Genomic DNA, 22458 nt, shown 5'->3' with positions numbered 1-22458 from the left:
TAAAACCAAAGATATAACACCTCAAAATGATTGCCATGTTTGTCTGAGTTTCTGATCATTGAAATTCTTGGTTAGTCTAGTTTTTAACAATTCAAAATCACCCCTGTGAATGTCATTGTCATTTAAATTTAGAACACGTGGTTTTATTTGACCCTTTATTGTGCCTCCTGATTATAGTCTACTTCAGACTTGTAGTCAAATATAAAATCCAGGCGTTTATTGATTTTAATCTTTACCTTCATTAATAAGAGGATAAAACGAGTTCTAGAAATGAATATGTCAATCGAAATTATAATTTTTTTCTGCTATTGCAACAATGAACATGCGTGAAGGTCCCCCTTTTAGGATTAATGTTTTATCTGAGCCTGACCTAGTAATAGCATCAATAGTGAAACAGACTATAATATTATATGCAGAATGTTTCTTGAAAATAGCTCGATATACTAAGTTTTTATGCAAATTAGACACCAATTCTTTTTTTTAAAAGCATGCTATTGCACGCCAAAAGCTTCAAACATGGCTATGATTTTTTTAAGCAACCTAATGTTTATACTTTCAACCACGTGTAGAGTGGTTGAACACGAACGATAACTCTGTTCTGAATATTATTGTTTAGTTTAAATAACCTCTAGAGGATAAAATTAAACATATATCTTAACAGATTTTCATGTTTTAACATAAAACGAAGTATGATATGATATGAAAAATGACCAGAACTTACATATTTTGAGAACTGAACAAATCTCGGTGAAGTTTTGTGAACTTTCATTCGAACACCTCTGGATTTATTACATACTAAGCAACAATAAAGAAAACATTCCGAACACATTCGCAGGAGGGAAAATGGTGAAGCTGAATATAATTGATTGACAGCGACTTTGTTTTACCTGACTGAGAAGCTTGGATCAACATCTGCCTCATCTTCTCTAACAGGTCCATCAACCTTGAGTTGACGTTTTCTTCTCCTTCTATGGACTGCCATTTGCATACCTATATGAATTAGAAGTGAGCAGCTATGGTAAGGAATGTTGAGTTATATCATTACAGTAGAACATGTGTTGGCTAAAACCTTAAAAATCAGAAACTCTGCACACTTCGTAGAGAAAAACAATCATTGCACAGTCTATGTTAACAGTTAATTACCATACTCAAAAATTCAAAGTCCAACTTCACGCACTAAATGAAGTTTTACACTGACATTCTGCTTGCATTTTGAAGCTTATTGCATTCTGTATGCAGGAACTTGTGTGATCAGTAGCTGCACCGCATAATGGAGTCTTCATATATAGATTCCTGTGAGAATAAAGCTTACCGCAGCACTTTCCAGTGTTACTGCAAGGTTTTCTCCAAAGCTCTTCAGCTCCTGAATCTTGGATTCGAGCTCGGTCAGTTGGTTGGACATGTTGAGGGGGGACACGGGGGGAACAGCACTCCCACCTGCAAGGCATTCTTTATACTGTTCTGTTGGACGAAAACAGGTTAGTGGGTTAGTGTGGTTATATATGGGGGATAGATAGGTTCTACATTATATGACTATAACTAATTTTCTACCAAATCCACATTAAGTATATATATATTAAAGAAAAGTTCGATTAGTACTAGGTTCTGTTGATATATTGTAAATGGGAATGATAATAGAGAAAATACATTGAGAATATCAGTCAAGGATATATCAAATAATTCAACCCCTCCACCATAAAATTATGAAAGTTGATCAGTCCAGAGGCATCCATCACAAAGAATATTTTGGGAATAGATATGAGATATAAGGGATGTAAATAGTTTTTACAAGACAATAGACATACATAAACTACTTTTGTGTTGCTACAGTTGCTAATATTTGTGCTAGTGTTTTTGTGGTAAAATCCTGTTGTCCTCTGAACAACTTATAATGCAGTATGATGTGCAACAGGTTGTGATAGTGCAGTATGTTGTGCAATTATAGATATCATATATTAAAAATTAGTTCTGTTAGGTTCATTGTATATACATATATACTTGAGTAGTCATTTATAAATTGAAAATTTTATCATTTAAAAAATGAATAGTTCGAATTTTATGCCAATGATTATTGAAATCTGTTTAGAGATTATATCATCATCAATTTTCACAGCATTTTTTTTTCAAATGAGGCCATAATTATAATATTTGCACACTTTCATAATGTAGAGTGATGGCCCCTGCATTGATTTGCAGTGACCCGCATGGCCTAATTTGTACCTAGTTCCTTGGAATGTTGTATCCTGGCTTTGTTGAGTTTGTCGTTAAGGTCACGGACCTCCTCCTGTAGATTAGCATACTCCAGCTCTTTCTCTTGTAACTCCTCCAGCAGACGGGCATTGGCTTTCTCCAAACTAGCAGATCAAACAAAATTATGAAAAACAAACTGAAGGAATTTCTCATGATTGTTCAGTGCACATAGAGAGAATTTTTGCTCTTGTAATTTCTTCACAAAGTTAATACAGTTGTAAAAGTTATATAAGAAGAATTTTTATTCCCGTGAAAACTGCAGCAGTGAAAGTTTTGATCATAATCTATTTGACATTCCAGTAGTCATTTATATCTAATTTTCTGGTTTGAACACAGACTTCAAACATTTTTCCTGCTCTTTAATTTCATTTGAACATTGTTATGAAATGTCTGCAGTGATTTTAATGCTGTGAGGTATGTGACCACATTACATGACAGAATATAATGGCTGTGTGTATGGAGCATCATGTATTACTAGGTCAGTAATGACACAGGAAGAATAAATGGTATGCAATAAAAGCTTCCGAGAAATTTCATCTCTGTCACCTGTAAATACTTGTGTCACCTGTAACCAAGCCCTTGTTTATGATTTGTCCATCAAACTCTTGTTGATTTACTGTACCACTGTGGTACAACTGGCATTAGAAGGGCCTTAATTGTTTCTGACAAAAAAAGAAGAATAGAAGTATAGAGGTACCTGGATATATTAGACTCGGTCATACTCTCTGTGGTTATTGAAGTTTCATCTTCAAAGCTGTCCAGGGACGACCTTGACCTAGCACCTGGTGACACTTCATCAGGGGAGTCGGAGCATGGCATCAGGGTCAGAGGTGGTGGCTTCTGGCCCCTGGAGAGCTTCCTTGTGGGAGCCTGTGGTTCCTCTTCCACTGTAAAAGTTTCCTTCTTTGTGGAGCTGTCAGGACTTGGACTCTGTCCTAAACTTTTTTGTTGGGTTTCCAGATAAGTTGCCATAGAAACAGATCCCGATCCTTTCCTCAACTCCCACTGATGCAACTTTTTAGCAAAATCAGATGTCACTTTATATTCGGCTAGAGGACTAAGCACTGGGTTTTTGAATTTGGTATCCATGTCAGACTGACTGAGACGACCCTTCATCTTCTCTATCCTGGCTTCACGCTCTAATGCCTTCAGTCTCTCCTTTTCCAGTCTCATTTTTTCCTTCTCTAACTTTTGTTGTTCTTTTTCTACTCTCTGAAGTTCTCGTTCTCTCTGTCTTTCTAGTTTCCCTTTCCCATCTTTCATTTTCCTACTTTTCTGCCGCTCCTCCTTTCGGACGATGGATTTTCCTCCGCTGTCTTTCCTGACCAGTCCTGGACTCCCTTCCCTTGGCTTGTATTTTTGTTTTTCCCACTCCTCCATCTTGCGGGAGAAGCTATCAGTGAGTTTTTTCTGAATTTCCTCGATATTGATTGATTGACCTAGGGTGTCGGGTGGAGTAAAGGCCTCTGGGGAACCCTCACGGGACTCCCTACTTGCAGACTTGTCGTGGTCATCACTTGTGTCTGACAAAATCAAAGGACATAAAAAATAAACCAAAGACATAAACTTTTGATGGTATCTAATCGGAAAAAACTATGGTATAATAGAAATATAAATCTAAAATACCATGATACAATTTTCTAAAAAGATGGAATAGCATATAGAAACAACAACTCTTCTGACTTCCATTAGTTTTGTTAATAGTTTAGATTTTATATTTCAAAATTAGAGACACTTTCAGACTTACATTTGATACTTCTTGTTCTTTCCCATTCATCCATTTTCTTCTGGAATTCTGGAGAAACTGCAGCAATTTGTTCAGGAATTATAGATTCACTCCCTTCAACATCTGCAAACAACAAAATCAGACAAATTCATCAATTCCCTCTTCAAAAACAAAAAAAAGAACTTAACTTTGTCTATTTTTGAAAACCAAACTGTATGTCTGTGCATTTCAATTTGTTCATCCAGCTGAAATGGTTAGACAATGTAAATCCTGATAATCCTACAGACTAATAATGTTACTGAGGCATGCCTTACATCCTTCAGAAATTGGGAATAAAAATTTCAAGCATACCTCAGTTTTTGGCCACTTGATTAATAATATGCTACCTTGTTATAAAAGTAAAAGAATTCCAAAAGTAAAGGTCAGCTTAATGAGTTGTTTTTTGTTTTGTGTAATGGTGCATCTGTTTTTAAGGATATAAACAAGCTCAGAAACATTAGCTTTGCAACACTCAATCCTGAAGAAACTAATAAATCTGGCAATCCCACCTCTCTGTGATGCTGAAAACCTCTTTGTCGTCTGCAACTCATTCCATTCCTTCATTTTCTTTGAAAACTCATCCGACATGCCACCTGAAACATTGACAAATGCATCGCAATAACTCATCTTGATAAATATTTAGACAAGCTGGAGGAAGTTTGGATAACATATGCCCCCACCTGGTGCTAGCTCTCCTCCATTACACCCCACCCCACCCTTCATTGTGCACTGAATAAACCTCATAATATGAGCAATCAATTTTTAAGGGAGGGCTGGCTTATTTACTGTTATATACATGTATAGTATGCACTGAATGTTAACATGAATGACCTTAACATTGAAGCTCATGTGTTTGATGTCTGTGACTGAAATGCTTGACATTTTATTTAGTTATTTAGAAAATGTGATCATGAAATGGTTTTAGGTGTTGTTGTTTTTTCTATCATATACACCCCCTCCTAAAAAATATCAACAGGATCAGCATCCACATTAATAAGTATCTTCTATATGTGATTTTGTCATATTACATGTACACATGTATTTTTCAGATTCCAATACTGAATCAACTCTTTCATCACAAAATCTCATCACAAAATCTCATCTACAGTTGTAAAAAGCAAATTTGTGACATGATACCCTGGGGATGAACATTTATCTAACAGAAAGTGTTTACAAAACATTCCATTAACACATTTTAATTAAGTTGTTTGATCTCACAACAGGAGTGTATAGTCAGAGACAGAGCACAGTGAAGGTTGAAGCCCTGTCTAAGAATGCTCAATAGCCTTATAGACTGTGATGGGATTTGAAGACAATGAATTTCCTGGCAGACGACAAAAGCAATCTGCGCAATATTGCTTTGGCTTCCTTGATGCAATGTGCCACTATGTAGTGACTATTTACACATGCATGCACCAAGTTAAGAAAATGATTATTTGATCAACACTAATCCATATTTCTCCACCTCCATATTTTATTTTACTATGGGGAAAAATTCTAACTAGAAATTCTTAGAGAACTGTAGATTTAACTGGAACCCAGCTTAAATCTTCCCATACAAAATCAAAAAAAATACCCTCACTGCTCACAAGTAGAGGTTATTATTGGCTAAAGAACACAAATATATTTCCTGTAAATTTGACACCCATGTTGCCTGTTTGGTATCTCGGCACTGTTGTCTTTGGATATGCTACAACATGCAGACTTGGTCTTTGCCAAATGCAACATTTGCTCTGTGTCCAGATGGCCAACCACTGATAACATGTTAGATTTAATTTTTGTTGTATTTTAAAAACTTTAAGGTAAAATTCATCCTTACTTTATACAGCTGTTGAATATTTTGCAGAAGTGTTAACAATTTTCCTTAAATAAATCTGCTTTTAGTTGTACATTTTATAAATGCATTTAAAAATGTATTTTAAAAATGCACACAATTTAAGCTCACCTTGCAGGCTAGTTTTGCCAGATATTATCTTTACACTTTTCAAAATAAAAAAATAGTAATGGTAGTCAAAATTATTTTGTTGAGGGTTATCTTTCATATCAGTTGGTCATATTACCTTTAACAGAATTTTTATCATCTGAAATTTTTAATTGAAAAAAAACTGAAATCAAAAAATTATAAATGAAAACAATTAAAAAGAATAACATTAGCATGATTTCTGTTTTTCTTATTCAGTAAATCAGTTTTTTTTTTCATAATCACTTTAAATATTGGCATTTTGTTTAGAGAAACAATCATATCAATATGCCATATTCAAGACAAGGTATTTTTTTTTTTAAAGATTAACTTTTCAGTCTTTTTTTTCAAATCATTTAGAATCAGAATAAGTCTGTGTGATAGGGACAGAGGTACAAACTTATACAGTTGAACTTTGATATCTCGAATACAATGGATATGTCAAAGTGATTTGTAAGTCCCAACCCCTTATTTTTTAAGTATTTTACCCTCGATATCTCGAAAACTCTGATATCTCGAAATTTTTAAACAGTCCCATCTAGTTAAAGAAAATGAAGTTTGACTTTATATATAAATATATATCTATTACCGTTACGAGGATTGTAACAAAGTTTCCGAAAAAATCCAAACATGGTGCATGCATTGATTTGAAACACACGCTCACATCAGAGGAGAAGAAATGATCTGCTGATAGCTGAAGAAATTTGCGACTTTTATCGACTATTGAGCCGTTTTTCTCTAAATTTGGCCATTATTCTACAACAAAACACAACTATGTGGGCAATAATTTATGACACAGAAACCCTCTGCAAGCCAAAGTCTAAATCTGATCAAGCCAGCTTGTTTTGTAGCTGTCTTGCTCAATAAAATCTTTCAAATATTGCTATGGATTTTTGTTTTTTCTCATTACATCTCCATCTAACCATTAATTGATGAGAATGTGGATCCATTTCTAAAAGTCCAATAAGCCAATCTGCAAACAGTCGGAGAAGAAAGGTTCTCTTTATATTTATACAGTCAGGGTTATAATCTTGATGAAATAAAAATGTGTTTCTCTCTATTAATTACTGGTCCAGATTTGAAAATGATCCATTCAAATTTGGTTCATAACTGCTCAGTTTATTGACCTGATTTTATTCTTGGGGCATAAAAGTCATTCTCTTTGGCGAACTATAATTGTTGTAAAATCAATGAAGTTTTATGAAATTGACATCATTAATTGGTTTTTTGATGAAGAATTATGGGGCAGTTAGAGTCAGGTGGTGTGAGTGCAAGAAATAAAATGAGTGCAGAGGAATCTTGATTAATCTGGATGTCAATTATCCTCTGACCCCCCCCCCCCCCCCCCCCCCCCCCCCCTTGCATTCTGTACAATTTACAATGGGAACTTTTTTAAACGATGTGAATATATGTTCAAAATGATTTGGATTATTAACATCTTTGCTAGCAAAGGGTTTTTGGTCCACTCAGCTCCCCATAAACTGAAAACCCTTGGTTAGCAAAAATGGTTCATTCAATATACTGTGGTTTCATCAATATTCAATGAATACCAATTTTCCTGGATTTCGTTATTAAGTTGATCCATGAAATTAAGTGTTCATTGAAGTGCAATTTGTATTAAAATTTTGTATTGATAGGGTCATTGGCCACGAATTTACGTATCCTTGAAACTGTGGTTTTCACTTTATCCACAAAAATTGATACCCTTGAATATTAATGAAACCACAGTAGATAGCAAATATATGCATATATTCATGCATATCAAATACCAGTATGTCAAAAATTACATTATATTTAAAGCCTTTATTACACTAAAGGTACAGAAAACATCTGAAAGGAGAAAAAACTTGAAACCAAAAAATAACAGCTACCACCACGGTTAATTAGATTTGAAAGATTTTTCAACAACATTTAACTGGTACCTCATAACATAATGTTGATGATCAATATTTTAAGTTTTTAGTGTTGTGAAAAAGAAATTTTAACTGTTAGAATGTACTGACATTTTGGTATATTTCAAAGACAGTAAACTTTCACTTACCCATCAATGCAGAGACATCAAAAGTTCCATGACTTGTGAATGACTTGGAGGGTGGGGACTCCGCCATCTCTAGGGCCCGCTGTCTTGGCACTGAAGGTGAGGTTCTAGGGGTTGATCTACCGATGGGTCCTTCATCCTCCCCTTCCAAATCCATCTCCAAGCCTTCCTCCCCGAGATGTTTCTGTTTTTTACTCAATTGTTTCTTTACGCTATCTTTGCGTACATGAAAAATCTTTCCCACTTTTCCTAGTGGTGTTTTATGGGTTTTTTTGATAATTTTTGGAGAGTCCACAACATCTTTGATGTCAGAATTATCATGTGTAGATTGGATTTTATAACTTGAGGACCTCCTCAAAAGAGTATAGTCTTCCTCCTCCTCATCTGAGGAGTCCTCTTCTCGGTCACTGTGGTCCAACAAAGATGGGCTCGATTTCCTGCGTGTGATGGGGACTTGAAGATAATCCGAGTCATCTTTGCTGTCATTCGATTTTAGAATTATGACTTCTTTTTCACTCTGATCGGATGTTAAAGTAGAAAATTCATCCTCGTGTTTTTTAATCCACTCTGGAGGCCCCATCCAAATATCTGATGTTAGGTCCAACTCTTGTCTTTGCCTTGGCTCCTCTTTAGTGAAAGGAGGGGGACTCATGGGCTCTCCTGAGGAAGTGGATCTTCGCTGTGCCTCTGTGCCATCAGCTTCCATACCACTGCCCACCCCACTGTCCACAGATCTTCCATCAATAGCAGAAGATGGCACAGTCAACTCTTTGCTATGTGGTCTGCCTGGCTGGGATTTTCTACTACCTTTTACACTGATACCATAAGGTTCTGGATCTTTCTGTCTTGTTATGACTTTGATGATTTTTGACCAGTTCGAAGTTTTGGATTTGCGTTTTGCTGTGGGAGACTTTGCAGCCTTTGAGCTGCTGCGGCTACTTCTCCTTCCTTTGTTGGTGGATAAACTCAGGATTTTTTCTGATATCTCGTCCTCCCCTGATTGTTCCATGATATCAGAAGGAATGTCTATAGAACCAGTGGAGAAACTTCTCTTGCTGAGAGGGACTGCTTTTGGTCTTTTAATACTGCTTTCTGAGTGCACTTCCATGCTTTCTAAAATTTGAGCATCTTCAGCACTTGGAAGTCGTTGTCTCGTTTTGCTTCTTCCAACACTTTTTGGTTTGGATTTAGCTTTTGGAAGTGAATTAGATCCTTGAGTTAAATATCCAATTTCAGATTCCACTGCACTTTTAATCTGTAAAAGGTGTTTAGTACTTTCAAGGTAATCACATTTTTTCTTCAATTTCAGATTTTCATCTCTTAGTGTTGAGAGTTGTTCCATTAGTTTGACTAGGTTATCGAGATGATCCAGCCCCATGCTTTGTCTAACTGGGCTAGGACTTGCTGATCGTTTATGTTGCTGAGGAACAAGATTTCTGGACTGTTGATGAAGTTGTTGCTCTTGTATATTTTTTCCATGTTCTTCAAAGAATTCCAGAACTTGAGCATGTGGTAACAAATCCTCCTCTTGAAATAAAACACTAGAAGATTTCACTTCCACTTTTGCTTTTTTGCTGGAAGATGTCGTCAGAGTTGACGACATCTCCATGACAGACGTGGTCGTAATTTGGCTGCCATGGGGACCAGCCATGTTTGGCACAGCAGCCCTGCTTTGTGCTCCCATTGGACTGACTTCCATACCCACAATTCCTTCTGTTTCCTGTTGTCTGCCCTCGCATGAAGATGAGGTAGTGATGATACATGGCAGTGGTTGATCCGAGGGCAGATAGGTCATTTTGATCTCTTGTCGAGCTAGCTGGACAGGGGGAATGATTTGACGTTCTTCCCTCTGCACCTTAACGTACAATCTCTCATGATTCTTGTCATCTGGCGGTCCCCGTGCTGCCATTTAGGGACAGCCGAATGCGGCTACATTGGACCTGAAAGGTAAATTTAAAAGATATGTTTATTTCCTAAAAAACATTTTTTTTTTTTTTTTTCGTTAAAGTAAACAAACTAAAATCATATAAGGCAGAAGTAAATAATCATTTTGGATGAAAATCATGCAAAGAGAAATGATTTAAGTCAATTTGCTTAATGAAAAGTGATGTACATATCCTTCAGACCACCAGGGAAGGCCCTGCAAGCTGGTGTCTTGCTTAAAGGAGAAATCTACTTTTCTCATTTGCTTTGATGTCTATTGCCGTAATTTCCTCAATACAGTGCTACTCAATACATTTAATGCAATATAGCTTTAATTAAGACATACTCCCTTGAAACACACAGATTTACTGTGAGCAGAAACCTATAAAACTCACAGGATACTCATCACAAGACATGGAGAAAAAACAAACTGGCAGATTTTTGTCTAATTCTGTAATAGGGAGACCATCCTTGCCCATAAACCAAATAGAAACACACTAAAGAAAAGGCTACATCTAACTTCTCTACCAACAATGAAACATAGAGCAATCAGGTGTAAAGGAGTCGGGCCCTTCATGTGAATCACTGCTCATTCATGACTTCATGAAGCAAGAGAGAGAGAGTAAAAAAGAGAGAGAGATAGAAAATTGTCAGGTCAAATGGGTATAACTGTACAATATGTCTTCATCTAAATCCTTAGCATGGTTGAATTAAATCCAGATGATTTTCTATACGTTGACAGTGATAGATTCTCATCCCAATACACAAACCTATTAAGTGAAGTCAGGGGATTATTAAGGTTGTTTATAATTAGATTAAGTTGATACAAGTCAGGGCTGATGAACTGCCTGGGTTCTATGAGGCATACAGCTCAGAGAGCTTGGATCATCTCAGATAACACAAAAACACACCTGCACTGTGTACAAACAAGGCTCTAAGTTCAGGTAATCTTTGCTCCCCTCCTTTTAACGTAACTCTTGGCAAAAGGTTGAAGTGATGGGTTCAGCACCCAACACCACTACTGGGTTGCAGGTACAAATAAAGGTATATCACCATATTTAATCAGAGAGTCTCAGTTTCATTCCTTAGGGTGTCATTTTAATGCTGCCACAGAGCTGGGGAGAAAAGATAGTGGTCATAAAGAGGCCAGAATCATTGGAGTGGTGAATCCTTGGTGACCTCCCACTCATTACTTACAATAAATATTGCAATATGTAACCATAATATCTGATCTAAAAATAAGTTGAGTTTGTACATGTTCAGAATGACTTTATACTAAGCTAGTTAAAACAGCTTGTCTCAATTAAAGGGATATAATAAACAAAAAGATTAATTAACTACATGTATTTGCTAATTTAAGCCAATTGTTCGTAACAAATACACAGTCTATGACAATCACCAATTTTTACTATATACTTATCCACATTTAGTTATTTCTCACCTTGTCATTTTTTGAGATTTCTAAAAATGTTCAACAATATTGAAGTTATCTGAAACAGTTCCACTGTTTACCGAATAGTTTCATAACAAAGATTGTTTTACAGACAAACAGCATAACATTGCAAGGTATGCACCATTACAATGATGTGTTGGAAACATTTGGTAGACAGATGCCCAAAGCTCTGGTAATGCCGATAATACAGGCAAAAAAAAAAAAAAAAAAAAAAACACCTCATCCGAGTCAAAGCTAGTGCAAACTTACCCCAGCAATTCAAGGCCAAGTGCTGCAAAGTCCTTATCATTGATTAAAGGAAAGCAATTAAAAGAACTGCTATATTTCACAACTAATCAAAGCATTCCATTCTTTTACAAGATGGAGCATGGCACTCTTCTAACATTACGTACACCAACGTTGTGAGCAATACATGGTCTATGATGAGGATTTTGGAGGAAATTTTTTTTTTTTCGGTGGCAGACTTTTTCATGGTTTTAAATGCCTTACATTTTTGATAGCTCTGCTTGTAAATATCATATTCTTTGGCAGCTGGATTGAATGAGATTTTTTACCACTGGTATATCAGTAGATCAAACATAGAGTCTGGGGGAGGTCATGAGATGACCCAATTTCTCTTCCTATGCTGTTTTCCTACAAGTGATAGGAATACTTAGTCTGTCATAAGCAATTTTTCATGTCTTGCATCAAAAAAAAAAAATTCTTCAAAGATTTTGTTTTACTTGATTTCATTTCCATCATTCATCCGCTTTTGCCAATTTGTTAAAAAAAAACTAGGAAAAAAAAACCAAGTAGAATCTGATAACCGCATTGGAAATCCAAAATGTAAATATGATAACTTGTGTTATGCATTCTTTGTACATGTATCATGGAAACAGGAGAATACATTGGTGAAAATTTATGACTTTTTAATTGCATATTAATGCCGTTTACAATACTTTGGGAGCTTACAAACCAACATCTTGAGCTAAGAATACTTCACACAACTGCAAGAAGCCAAATATATCAAGTACTAAATCACAAAATAAAGAAAAAGTTAAAAATAGGCAGAGCCAAAATATTAAAGGAACTGGGTTTCTGAATCATAAAGTTCAACCAAGTGAAGTGCATCACCGCTGAAGCTAAATTTACTGTTACACTGTGACATAGTTTCATGTTTTCTTTATATTAATACAAGTGATTCATTCAATATTTGTTGATGCCCTAAGGGGAAAATGTTTGGTCTATAATCTCCTATCATGTTTCCATTGTCTTTTCCTCTGACCAACAAGTGATAAATCTTTCTGTGTTACTCAGGGGGTTAGTATCTAAGTACTGAAAAAAGAATATAAGTAATTTGAATGATCTGAAAGTATAGGTCATTCAATTGCATTCACTGCAAGTAAAACTTGTCATAGTGAGAAAACTTGGAAGGAAAATGAATTGCTGAACAGACAATAATATTTATCATTATAATGTCATTGACCGACATTTACGCAAGGTTAACAACTCCAACTATTTAGTAATTCTTAAAAATCATGGACAGATATACAAATGTCTGGACCAGTTACTTGGTCAGCCTAGAATGTGTGTCCATAGAGATGGGAATGGAAGAGAGGACGACAGCTTGATTCAGTGGGGATATCACCACCAATGTCACAGGTTGGAATGTCAGATAGATGGACCACATACTGTACCAGAGTGACCCTAATAAATACTGCATAAAAACTGCTTTCACACATGGACCTCTGTCAAGCAACCTTGCCCATTGAGGTGCATCGCTATTGTATCTTCTGGCTGAGAACAGGGTCTGCCGTGTTATAACAGCCCTAGATTATTTTTATTTTAGCTCACCTCATGAACAATCAGATATGATTTCAATTAACACAGTAAAATTGGATACTGCTATTTTTATCCAGGGCTGTAAATTTTAATTCCGTTTTTGACAGTTGTTATCATCCATTGTGAGACACTCTGGTCTCTTCCAAGCTGACAAGAACACGGCCAGAGTGACAAGCTCGGGATTTTAATCACTTTTTTGTCTCGAAACTTTGTTAAGAAATGTATTTTTTTTGCTCTGCCCAATTTTGTGCCATTTATACACAAGGAGCTTGTGGCAGATATCAAAGTGGTGTGCGGCAATAAAATGGCAGGTACAAATGTTGGAACATATCCTCTCTTTCTGAATAACATGTTCAACAAGGCATCCCTCATTTCTAAGGTGTCTTCCAGAGTCTTTCATAAAATCCTAACAAATTTACGAGCTTTCTTTTTTTCAGAAAATGGAACTCCTTAAAATCTTGTTTTAATTAGACCTAATTTTAATTGACATGAAGAAAAAAATCAAAAAATTTACGTTCCAACCAACTTTCCTAACCTTCAACAATGAATCAGGAAAAATTCTGAAAATTTTTGAAAATAATAATTTATTATTCTCTACTTTTAATACAAGTATCATGTTATAAAATGTTTTTCATTTTACTTCAACCCTTTCCCATCATTAGTTTACCAGTAGATATTTTCCTTGATTCAAAACTCTGTCAATCATATTTATATGTAAACAGCCTGGTTCCTTCATATGACCTGAGAAATTGCAAAAATTCTAAAGCCATAATGGCGTCTATCAGGAATCAAAATTTAATCAATCAGAGCAAATATTTGGCACTCTCCGATGGTATCTACACCATACTGGCTCCATTTCCATAAGGTACATGGTGTAAATAGATTCCTGAATCTGGTCTTCTATTTGTCTTTGTATATACCAATGCCACAACTATTACTCAAGCCTTATCTCCGCGTGTTGTCAATAACACTATTCGCCAAAGTCATGTTATTCTCGAAGAACTCAGCCACGAGTCTCTTCAACTGATCAATGTAAGCGTGAGTACTGGTATGTGCATCTGTTGGCATATTTTGCAGTAACATAATAAACAAATTATATGCAAAATGAAGTTAAGAGTGATAGCATTTCAAAGCTAATATAAGTCAGTTTGAAAATTTTCATCTGAAACAAGACATTTTGTTACAATTTTTGACTCCTTTCTTCAGTAAAAAAATCATTTGTGATGATATTGTAGATTAGAAAAGGGAATATAAAGGGCATAAGGTACCATAATCATTAGGCTGTAATAAGATACCAAGAGTCAGGCAATATTAGCCATGAATAGTCTATTCTCATCAATTTCATCATATATTTCTCATCTATATGTTGCACATGTATTGGACTTAAAGCCTTTGTCATAACTCAGACTCTATCACTTCATGAGAGAGAGAGAGAGAGAGAGAGAGAGAGAGAGAGAGAGAGAGAGAGATCATTTTTATAGACCTCTAACAGTAGTGTGTACAGATTTTATCACCTGTCAAATATCCAATACTTATTAATCTGTCACATTTTGGGCCTTTTTCTATGCCTTGAGGCATTATCTTCTTAATCTTCAGCAGTAAACAATTTGTAACAATCTTATAAAAGTTTAACCACTACCATTTAGTCAAGAAGAAATTGCTTATTAATGTATTCAATGAATCTCAAAATATGCATCGTATTTAACAGTACGTTCCATTACGTAACTTTTTTTTTTTTGCAATTAAACATAGGTGGTACATGAGCAATTTAAATTCATAGTCATGATTTACAATGTGAGGGCAGGAACACCGAGGGCAATTAGTAAATGAGTTCTCATGCTAGCAAACACAAGGCTATATGTACGCAATGATATTGTAACCACAAGTGTTTTGTTTACTAGCATACATGTAGTACTCGCAGATCTCAATAACCGACAGGGAATGATTGACACAAGTTTGGTCTGAATGACAAGTCGTAACAATACCATAAGCATATTTCTTCACATTTATAATCATAACAAAAGAGAAACACATTCCCCATCTATGTCTCATGCTATAGTAAATATATTTTACAATTTTTAACTTTTCACTAAACAATCAAATTATTAGCTTTTTGACTTGAAAAAGTACATTTTTAATTAATACTTAATTAGTAATATCCAGTTAAATAGCCAATATATATATATAAATACACTGTTTATATAAATTTCTTATTTTAGTTAGTTTTGTTTTTTTAATTTTGAATGATTTTTTTTTTACCTACCCCTAGGATGAAGGATAGTAGTGCAGTAGTCCCATCGGACCATGATTGAATACACAGAGTAAATCACAAGATAAAAAACAATTCTGGGCACGAGCACAAGTCAATAAGACTGATCTATGCTATAGCCAGCTCCTCTCTGACTATAGGATACAGGTAAGTCCCCCTCTTGTCAAATGCAGATCTTTAACGAAAAACAAATGGCTACATTGGGCAGAGTGGACATGTTTTATTGTGGAGCGGACTCCACTGCTCATCTCCCATCAAATGATGGCTTTATAGGGAGAGTAACAGCTTTTATGTCTTCAACAAATGAGACTCTACTGCACTGACACCATTTAGACAATGGGTCCTGTTTTACTCTTCTGGAAGTCATACATGGCACTAGGTGCAAGTCTTCTGATGGACCGAAAAACCAGCACTATGGATTCATGCTTGAGGTTTTTTTTTTACCATGACTGATACATAAAATAAAAACCCAATTTAAGGTGCTTCCCTTGTCATTGTAAACGACCCCCCAACACTGAGTTCATGTAATCAGTGACAGATGTTGGGTCAGGGTAAACTTAGTTCACTACTCTCTCTCTCTCTCTCTTCGTTACAGATGTCAAACTGGGTACTCTTGTGAGTTCAGATTGTGGAGGAAGGAAGCAAACAAAAGTACATGATAACACCAACACAAACTTAATCAACTTCATCTCATTTCATTCCTTCTGCTCACCTCTGTATCCCTCCAATGGGCAGATTTCTGAACTATCTAAATAGTGCCCCCCTTAATCTCTGTGTTGAGGGTACCCAAGCTTTGATTTTGGAAACCCTTGGAGAGCAATGGAATGCCTGGTGAATCACTGGTATATATCTTATCGGAGAACTGTTCTGTTATTTGTGGAATCTCCAAGAACATCAACAAATTATATTTACACTTGGCTATCTTCTGAACAAATATTACTCTGTGAGCCTACTATATACACATGGCAAAACTTTTGCACTGTATGCTGGTACATACAGTCATCTCTCCTTTGTGCCTTTTTTTTCATAGAAAAAATTCCAAACTTAATTTACCCAGTGCTCATAGCAAAAGTAAACAACTTATATTAATTACCCAGGATTATGGAAATAGTTGTTGACTGGTTAACCATTATGTTTTGTTAATGAGTGAAAAAGAAGGAAGGGTAAAACAAAATTCACCCCTTAAAAAATTATTCAGCAACCAAAAATATTTTTTTTTCTACCATGGGAACACAACTCTTGTTTCAACTGCCGAAATGCTTCATGTGGATTTCCTATCAACTCACAAAAAAAGATTAAACAATTCACATAATACTGGAGGTCTATCAATAAATGCAAAATCATGTGTTGTTGCAAAAACTTGTAACCATGACAATAGGATGTCTGCAAAGTAAAACACTTGTCATAATGAGAGAGAGCTGGGAGTTTGGAAACTTTCATTAGCAATAATCCTCATAATCTACCATGTGCTCTTATTTTCCTCCCATAAAATGGAGACATCATCATCATCACAACCAACAAACTGCTCTCTCTCTCTCTCTCTCTATCTCTCTCTCTCTCTCTCACAATTACTTCCGACAAAATCTCCAGTGCAGTCAGAAGCCAAGAAACAGGAATGCTGCAGCAGTTTGGGAGGCACCCATATATCAACCACTGTACACTAATAGCAGAGTTTTTCACAAATAAAGAACAAAAAATAATTATTCAGAAAGAAGCTACCACCCAGTTCTTTCAGCTTTCAAAATATGCATGGGAGGTTTGTTTCCATTATTCTTAAAATGCCATCTTTTTAGGTTGCAGAAAATTATGTCCACATTTATGCAATCTAAGACCCGAATTTAGGTCTCTCCCCCATTTTGCTGCACAATTTAAGAATATGTCATTCAGATCTTGGCAACTCAAAGAAATCTGTTGATTAAAGACCTTGCACAAAAAATAAGATGAAGACATGCTTAATTACCACCGCAGCATCCAGCTTATGTGTGCATGTCACTGCCTGCAGATAATATGCAAAGAATGCAGGACATATTGGCCAGTAATTCAGTGTTGTATTAACCTTATTTTTACTAAAAATGTTTCTGGGCTATACCAGAATCTTTCCCTTATGCCCCAAATCATAACCCTAGAATGCATTTATATTTTTTAACTCAGTAGATATTCATATAAATGTCCATTAAAATTGGTTACGGTTTATGTTGAATTATATTTCAAAGGATTGCAAAAGTACAACTGGATATCACTGAGATGATAAATATTTTGAGTAAAGGATGTCAGGATGAAAGGACTTGTGAAAAGGAATGGTGTTTTTTGGGGTTTTTTTGGAAAGGACCATATAGTTCAAGGCTACTGCAGACATACTTGATTTACTCATAGACACTCTATGGTTGAAAAAATATGAACCAGGAACAAATAGAAGAGAAACATACTGACAACAGATCTGATTTGACTTTGACCATTGACTTACGCCTTGACTGAAGTATTACCCAGGTGGTGTCAAGGGGAGATAAAACATGATAACCCAAATGGTTTTATATTGTGAGATCTGCTGTGTCTCTGAATCTCTGACCTAGGAATTTAGTTCAAGGTTACTGCCCACCTTCTTATTAGAGCATTGTATGGGCAAGATAAAACAAAGGTAAGAGGAAACATGCTGGGGACACAGATTTTGCAATCAGATGTGTTGTTGTTTTTTTTTACCTTTGATCTTGAAAATCAATCAAGGTCACTGTACACACTTTCCAAAGGCACTCGGACTCAAAGGGTAAACTTTGAACAAGATAGGGTCAAAGGTCAGAGATATAAGTGATATAGCCCTAATTACAAACACTTGCTGATATATATCCTTTGATTCTTGGCAGAGAATTTTAGATGACCTAAAAATACCCTACATGTATTTTGACAAAATATTTGTATCACTACAAAGTACTATACACTATGATGCAAGGAGTCACCATTTTGTTAGTATTCTTGGTTACATGGCAAGCTGTGTCGAACTACTCACTTTAATTTTGCTTCCTTCTCGGTCACGGCTGTCGATTTGGATTCTAAATGGCAGCAAGGGGAGACAAATCACATGGTACTGATTTAGCCACTGTCAAACAAAATAAAAAAAGGGATGATGAGTGTACAATACAGATGATCACCATCAAACATGTTTCTCAATTACAGCTGATATGTGGAACACATTGATCTTTGTATGTAATCGTGCAATTCTTGGGGGGGGGGGGGGGGTAGGTGTCAAATTTTCCATAATGATCTGGGTTTTTTGCTTTGCATGCTTTCTGTAAAAATGTTTATGTGTATAGTCCTTAGGGGTGAGAGATTACCGTAAGTGGAGGGGTTGACAAAGGATAAGAGTTTCTTAAGGTTATGCTATGCTTTAATGGCTTCCACTATTCTCTGGCTAGCCAGTTTTTGTAATCAAACTACAGCCAGCTGTGGATTGACAGTGACCATTACACACAGCCACTTCCAAAAAAATATTGCAAAGAGAAAGGACTATGATGAAGTAATTAGTGGCGGCTCTTTGATCTTGCCTTCACCTGACTGACACCAGCAACTGTCTAGTGCCAGACCCAATCGTCTCTCCCGACAAATCTGTTTCCTCCTCAGCAATGCAGTCCTTCTGCCAACTCATAATTCTAGCCTACAATCTCAAGTACTTACAAGAATTTACAACTGCTGAACCTTTCTGGCAACAAATAAATAATATTACAGTTCTCAAACACTCAATTACACGGTTGTTCTACATTCTGTAAGGTCAAAATGAGCATGATGAAGTCAGGGTTCCTGGGTTTTTTTATTGTTCACAATGGCGACCCTTAAATGTACATGGTTGTATTTTTTTACTTTAGAACTGCAAGATTATAGCCATTTTGCAGTAACTCTTGGGGATTCCTCTAGCCAGTTATTTTTAGCTTGCTAATGAGCATAATGACCTCTACCAGTTCTGTTTACACATTTCCCATACATAACAGACTGCAGACCAAAAATACACACAAGCTCCACAGCTCCCCTAGTAGCTGGCTCTGCTACGGTGAAGTATTCAAAGAATCCAGGGGGCTCTTCACATTATGTGGAGATTTCCAGATGGGCATAATTAACATTAGACTTCATATATCACAGTATCATATCGGAACCCCCCAGCTTGCCCTCAAACTTTTCACCTCCTGCCTAATTAGTCTAACAACCTGCCTACAACTGCAGCACCTTCAGATTCCAATGCTTTCAGACTCGTAACTGATCTCCTTGAAATGACTAAACCTCAAAGTACAATGTCAGTAATTGCAAGGATATCATTTCTATTCAGTTGGTTTTCTTTTGAGAGTCTTTAAGATGCACTGGAAATGAAGCCAAGGTCAGTTCTGTGTGAAGTCTTACCATCAATCTTTTTTTTTGTTTTTGAAAAAATATAATTAATGGTTAAAAACTATACACTGATGTGAAGTTACATTACAAATCAGCATCTGCCATGTACCATGTCAAGTACTGGGATATAAGGACCTACTTTGAAATTCAGATTTTCTGGCATCTTAACTCAAGTTGAAGAGGGAGGAATCATGAAAGAAAAGAAAAACACCAGCTTTTGTTCAAAGACAAAAGAAAAGAGAAAAAGAAGGAGAAAACATTCGGCTAACTGACCTGTGTCGAAATCCTCGCACCATATTTCACAAACAAAATCCTTCAGCTCTAGGACTCTCCCTGTTAATTACAGCACGGAACCATTTTTTTTCTCTACTATGGAATGTTTTGTGTATAGTGTAGATGCCAGAAACATTCTCAAAATGACACTTGTCTTCTCCAATTACATCTCTTCTGGATACACACTACCTCATCAGAGGCAAGGGATGCTTTGAACATTAGCATAATGTACACACTGTTTGCATTTTTATGTTTTTCTCCATACTAACTGCCTGCATGCATTTGATTGAGAGGCAAAAAAAGCTCATAATCTTTTATCAATTTTTGTGAATTTTAATATCATGAAAAAAGCCAGAAAACTCAACAATGACTCACTTCCAGACTATGCAAAAATCAGGAATATTTTAAATTGAGCTTAAATCTAAATACAGGGAAGCCCCAAATTACCTGATTAGCCCCGATAAAGAAGCATTTGTACCTTCAGAAGATGGGGATCTGCCAGTGGCACAGCAGGGCTTCCCCAGACCTTATGCACTCTCATCCTTAGCAAGGGGCAGGTCCCCATATAGCACAGATGTACAGCAAGTACTATACAGTGATAAAGGTGTCGATTTTTGCATGCAGCCTTAATTCTCAAAGTCAACAAAATTGTCCACTAAATCATTGACTCAACTAAATGACCATCCTAGTTCTTTCTGTGCATGGTCAATTGTCATTGAAATCTAAAATGCAAGATTGGTAGGTTTCTACCTCAAATTAATCCTTCAAGCCAAGTTCTATATATTATATACTGGGACGAGATGCAAACAAACTGACTGGAGAATTAGAATTAAGTTTATCTAAAATTGTGTGAGAAAAAAAACCCCACAACAGTTGAAAGAGTTCTAGCGCTGTAAGATCAATAAACTTATCTATGTATATATACAAAAAAGAGTGCTGTAAAAAATTTTCTAGATAACAAGTCTGTATGTCTATTACCCTTACTGCTTATTTGTCCAGATTCTATAAGATTTCAATCATTACAAATTTGTTTTCTTCTTAAAAGCTTCCAATACAGCTAGAAATCTGTCTAATGGAATGAAAACATGTGTAAGGCATGGCATTTTGGGTGTTTCCTGCTATTACTACACCAGAAATGAAAAAGTACTGCATCACTGATCATTAATGTCATAGCTGACTGCATACAACCAATCAAAAGTTGGAATGTACTTTTAAAAAACATGCCACATGTCAAAGACTGATGCTTCAAGATTAATGCCATTTCAAAAATGCAAACAGCAGGTTTATTAAAAGTGCAAATGCACCATCATTTCAACAAAGCATTAAACATATTAATTTACCAAAACAATCTTCACAAAGTTATAAAAAAGAGAAGAAAAAAACCCCAAAAAATAAAATCACCAAAAATCTGATCTGTGTGTTTCATCAGCATTAATGGCCACTGAAGGAACATTAGCATGTTGAGGAAGATTATACACATAAACAAACCCTATGTTGGAGATATGAGCTGGCTACTGATTGACTATACAGACATCTCTCTCAATAACCTTGAGGCAAGAAAAACCTATTTATATATCAGGCAGCAAACTCCTTTACACCAAATATTGTTTAACATTCTCACAACATCTGAAATAACGCCTAAATCTGAGAGTTTATTAAAAGAAAATCTTAAGTTATATAAACAGCATCATCCTAAAGTTTCAAAGTTACCAAATAAACCCAAAAATAAAATGTTTAAAAGAAACCACAACAAAAATGCAAAATATATGTTAAAGCCATGTTTGAAAATCATCGCCTACCTGTAGAACAAAATCAGATTGTCTAGAGAACTCTTCAAAAAGCACAACAAATTACAAGATTGGGGTTGTCAGAATCCTGTAAATTGTCGTCAGAAATCGTGGGTAGGAAGACTTGCCGTGCCAAGATCTTCTTTTGCCTCCTCTCACTACACTATCTGCCAGGAGCCATGTTGGAGGTTTGCGTGAGTGTGTATGAGTGGAAGGAGCGAGCTGCTGAGGTAACACTATACCGTTCACCTCAGCACTCACAAACGCTTCATACCATGCAGCCACAGGCTCCACCAAGCCAATGCTTGGTTTGCCAGTTCTTGAACAAGCCTCTAACACAGGTTTATAATGATGGTTATAGTCAGATGGTATACATACTGGTTGTCCTTAAAAATTATTTTTTTTTTTCGGGGGGGGGGGGGGGGAGATTTCAAGTTTTGATCTTCAGAGAATGTGGATGGATTGGGCAGAAAATATGCCTAAGGATTTTGAAGGTTCAATGTTTAATGACCCCCAATGACACATTGATATTTCCTTCGATGCTTAGAAAC

At 36.0% G+C, this 22458-nt stretch overlaps 1 protein-coding gene across 9 annotated transcripts in view; it reads right to left on the bottom strand.

Moving 5' to 3' along the window:
- Positions 1–22458, bottom strand: part of LOC105347348 (microtubule-associated protein futsch) — a 31826-nt gene that overhangs the window by 7228 nt on the left and 2140 nt on the right. For 4 of the 9 annotated variants that reach the window (XM_011456385.4, XM_011456394.4, XM_011456393.4 and 1 more), the window contains exons 1-9: positions 21920–22134; positions 18481–18570; positions 8017–9953; positions 4525–4608; positions 3998–4099; positions 2948–3773; positions 2221–2354; positions 1313–1461; positions 888–990 (exon numbers count right to left, since the gene is read on the bottom strand). In XM_011456385.4, coding sequence (XP_011454687.3) covers positions 888–990; positions 1313–1461; positions 2221–2354; positions 2948–3773; positions 3998–4099; positions 4525–4608; positions 8017–9922 — 3304 coding nt within the window. In that variant the 5' untranslated portion in view covers positions 9923–9953; positions 18481–18570; positions 21920–22134. Of the gene's footprint in view, positions 1–887; positions 991–1312; positions 1462–2220; positions 2355–2947; positions 3774–3997; positions 4100–4524; positions 4609–8016; positions 9954–15473; positions 15635–18480; positions 18571–20120; positions 20275–21919; positions 22135–22458 lie in introns of those variants that run through there. The other 5 variants (XM_011456392.4, XM_011456388.4, XM_011456387.4 and 2 more) reach the window with 5 other exon arrangements.

Source organism: Magallana gigas, chromosome 7 (genome assembly GCF_963853765.1).
Source record: "Magallana gigas chromosome 7, xbMagGiga1.1, whole genome shotgun sequence".
Classification (NCBI taxonomy): Eukaryota; Metazoa; Mollusca; class Bivalvia; order Ostreida; family Ostreidae; genus Magallana; species Magallana gigas.
This window is presented reverse-complemented; position numbering and strand designations above follow the sequence as displayed.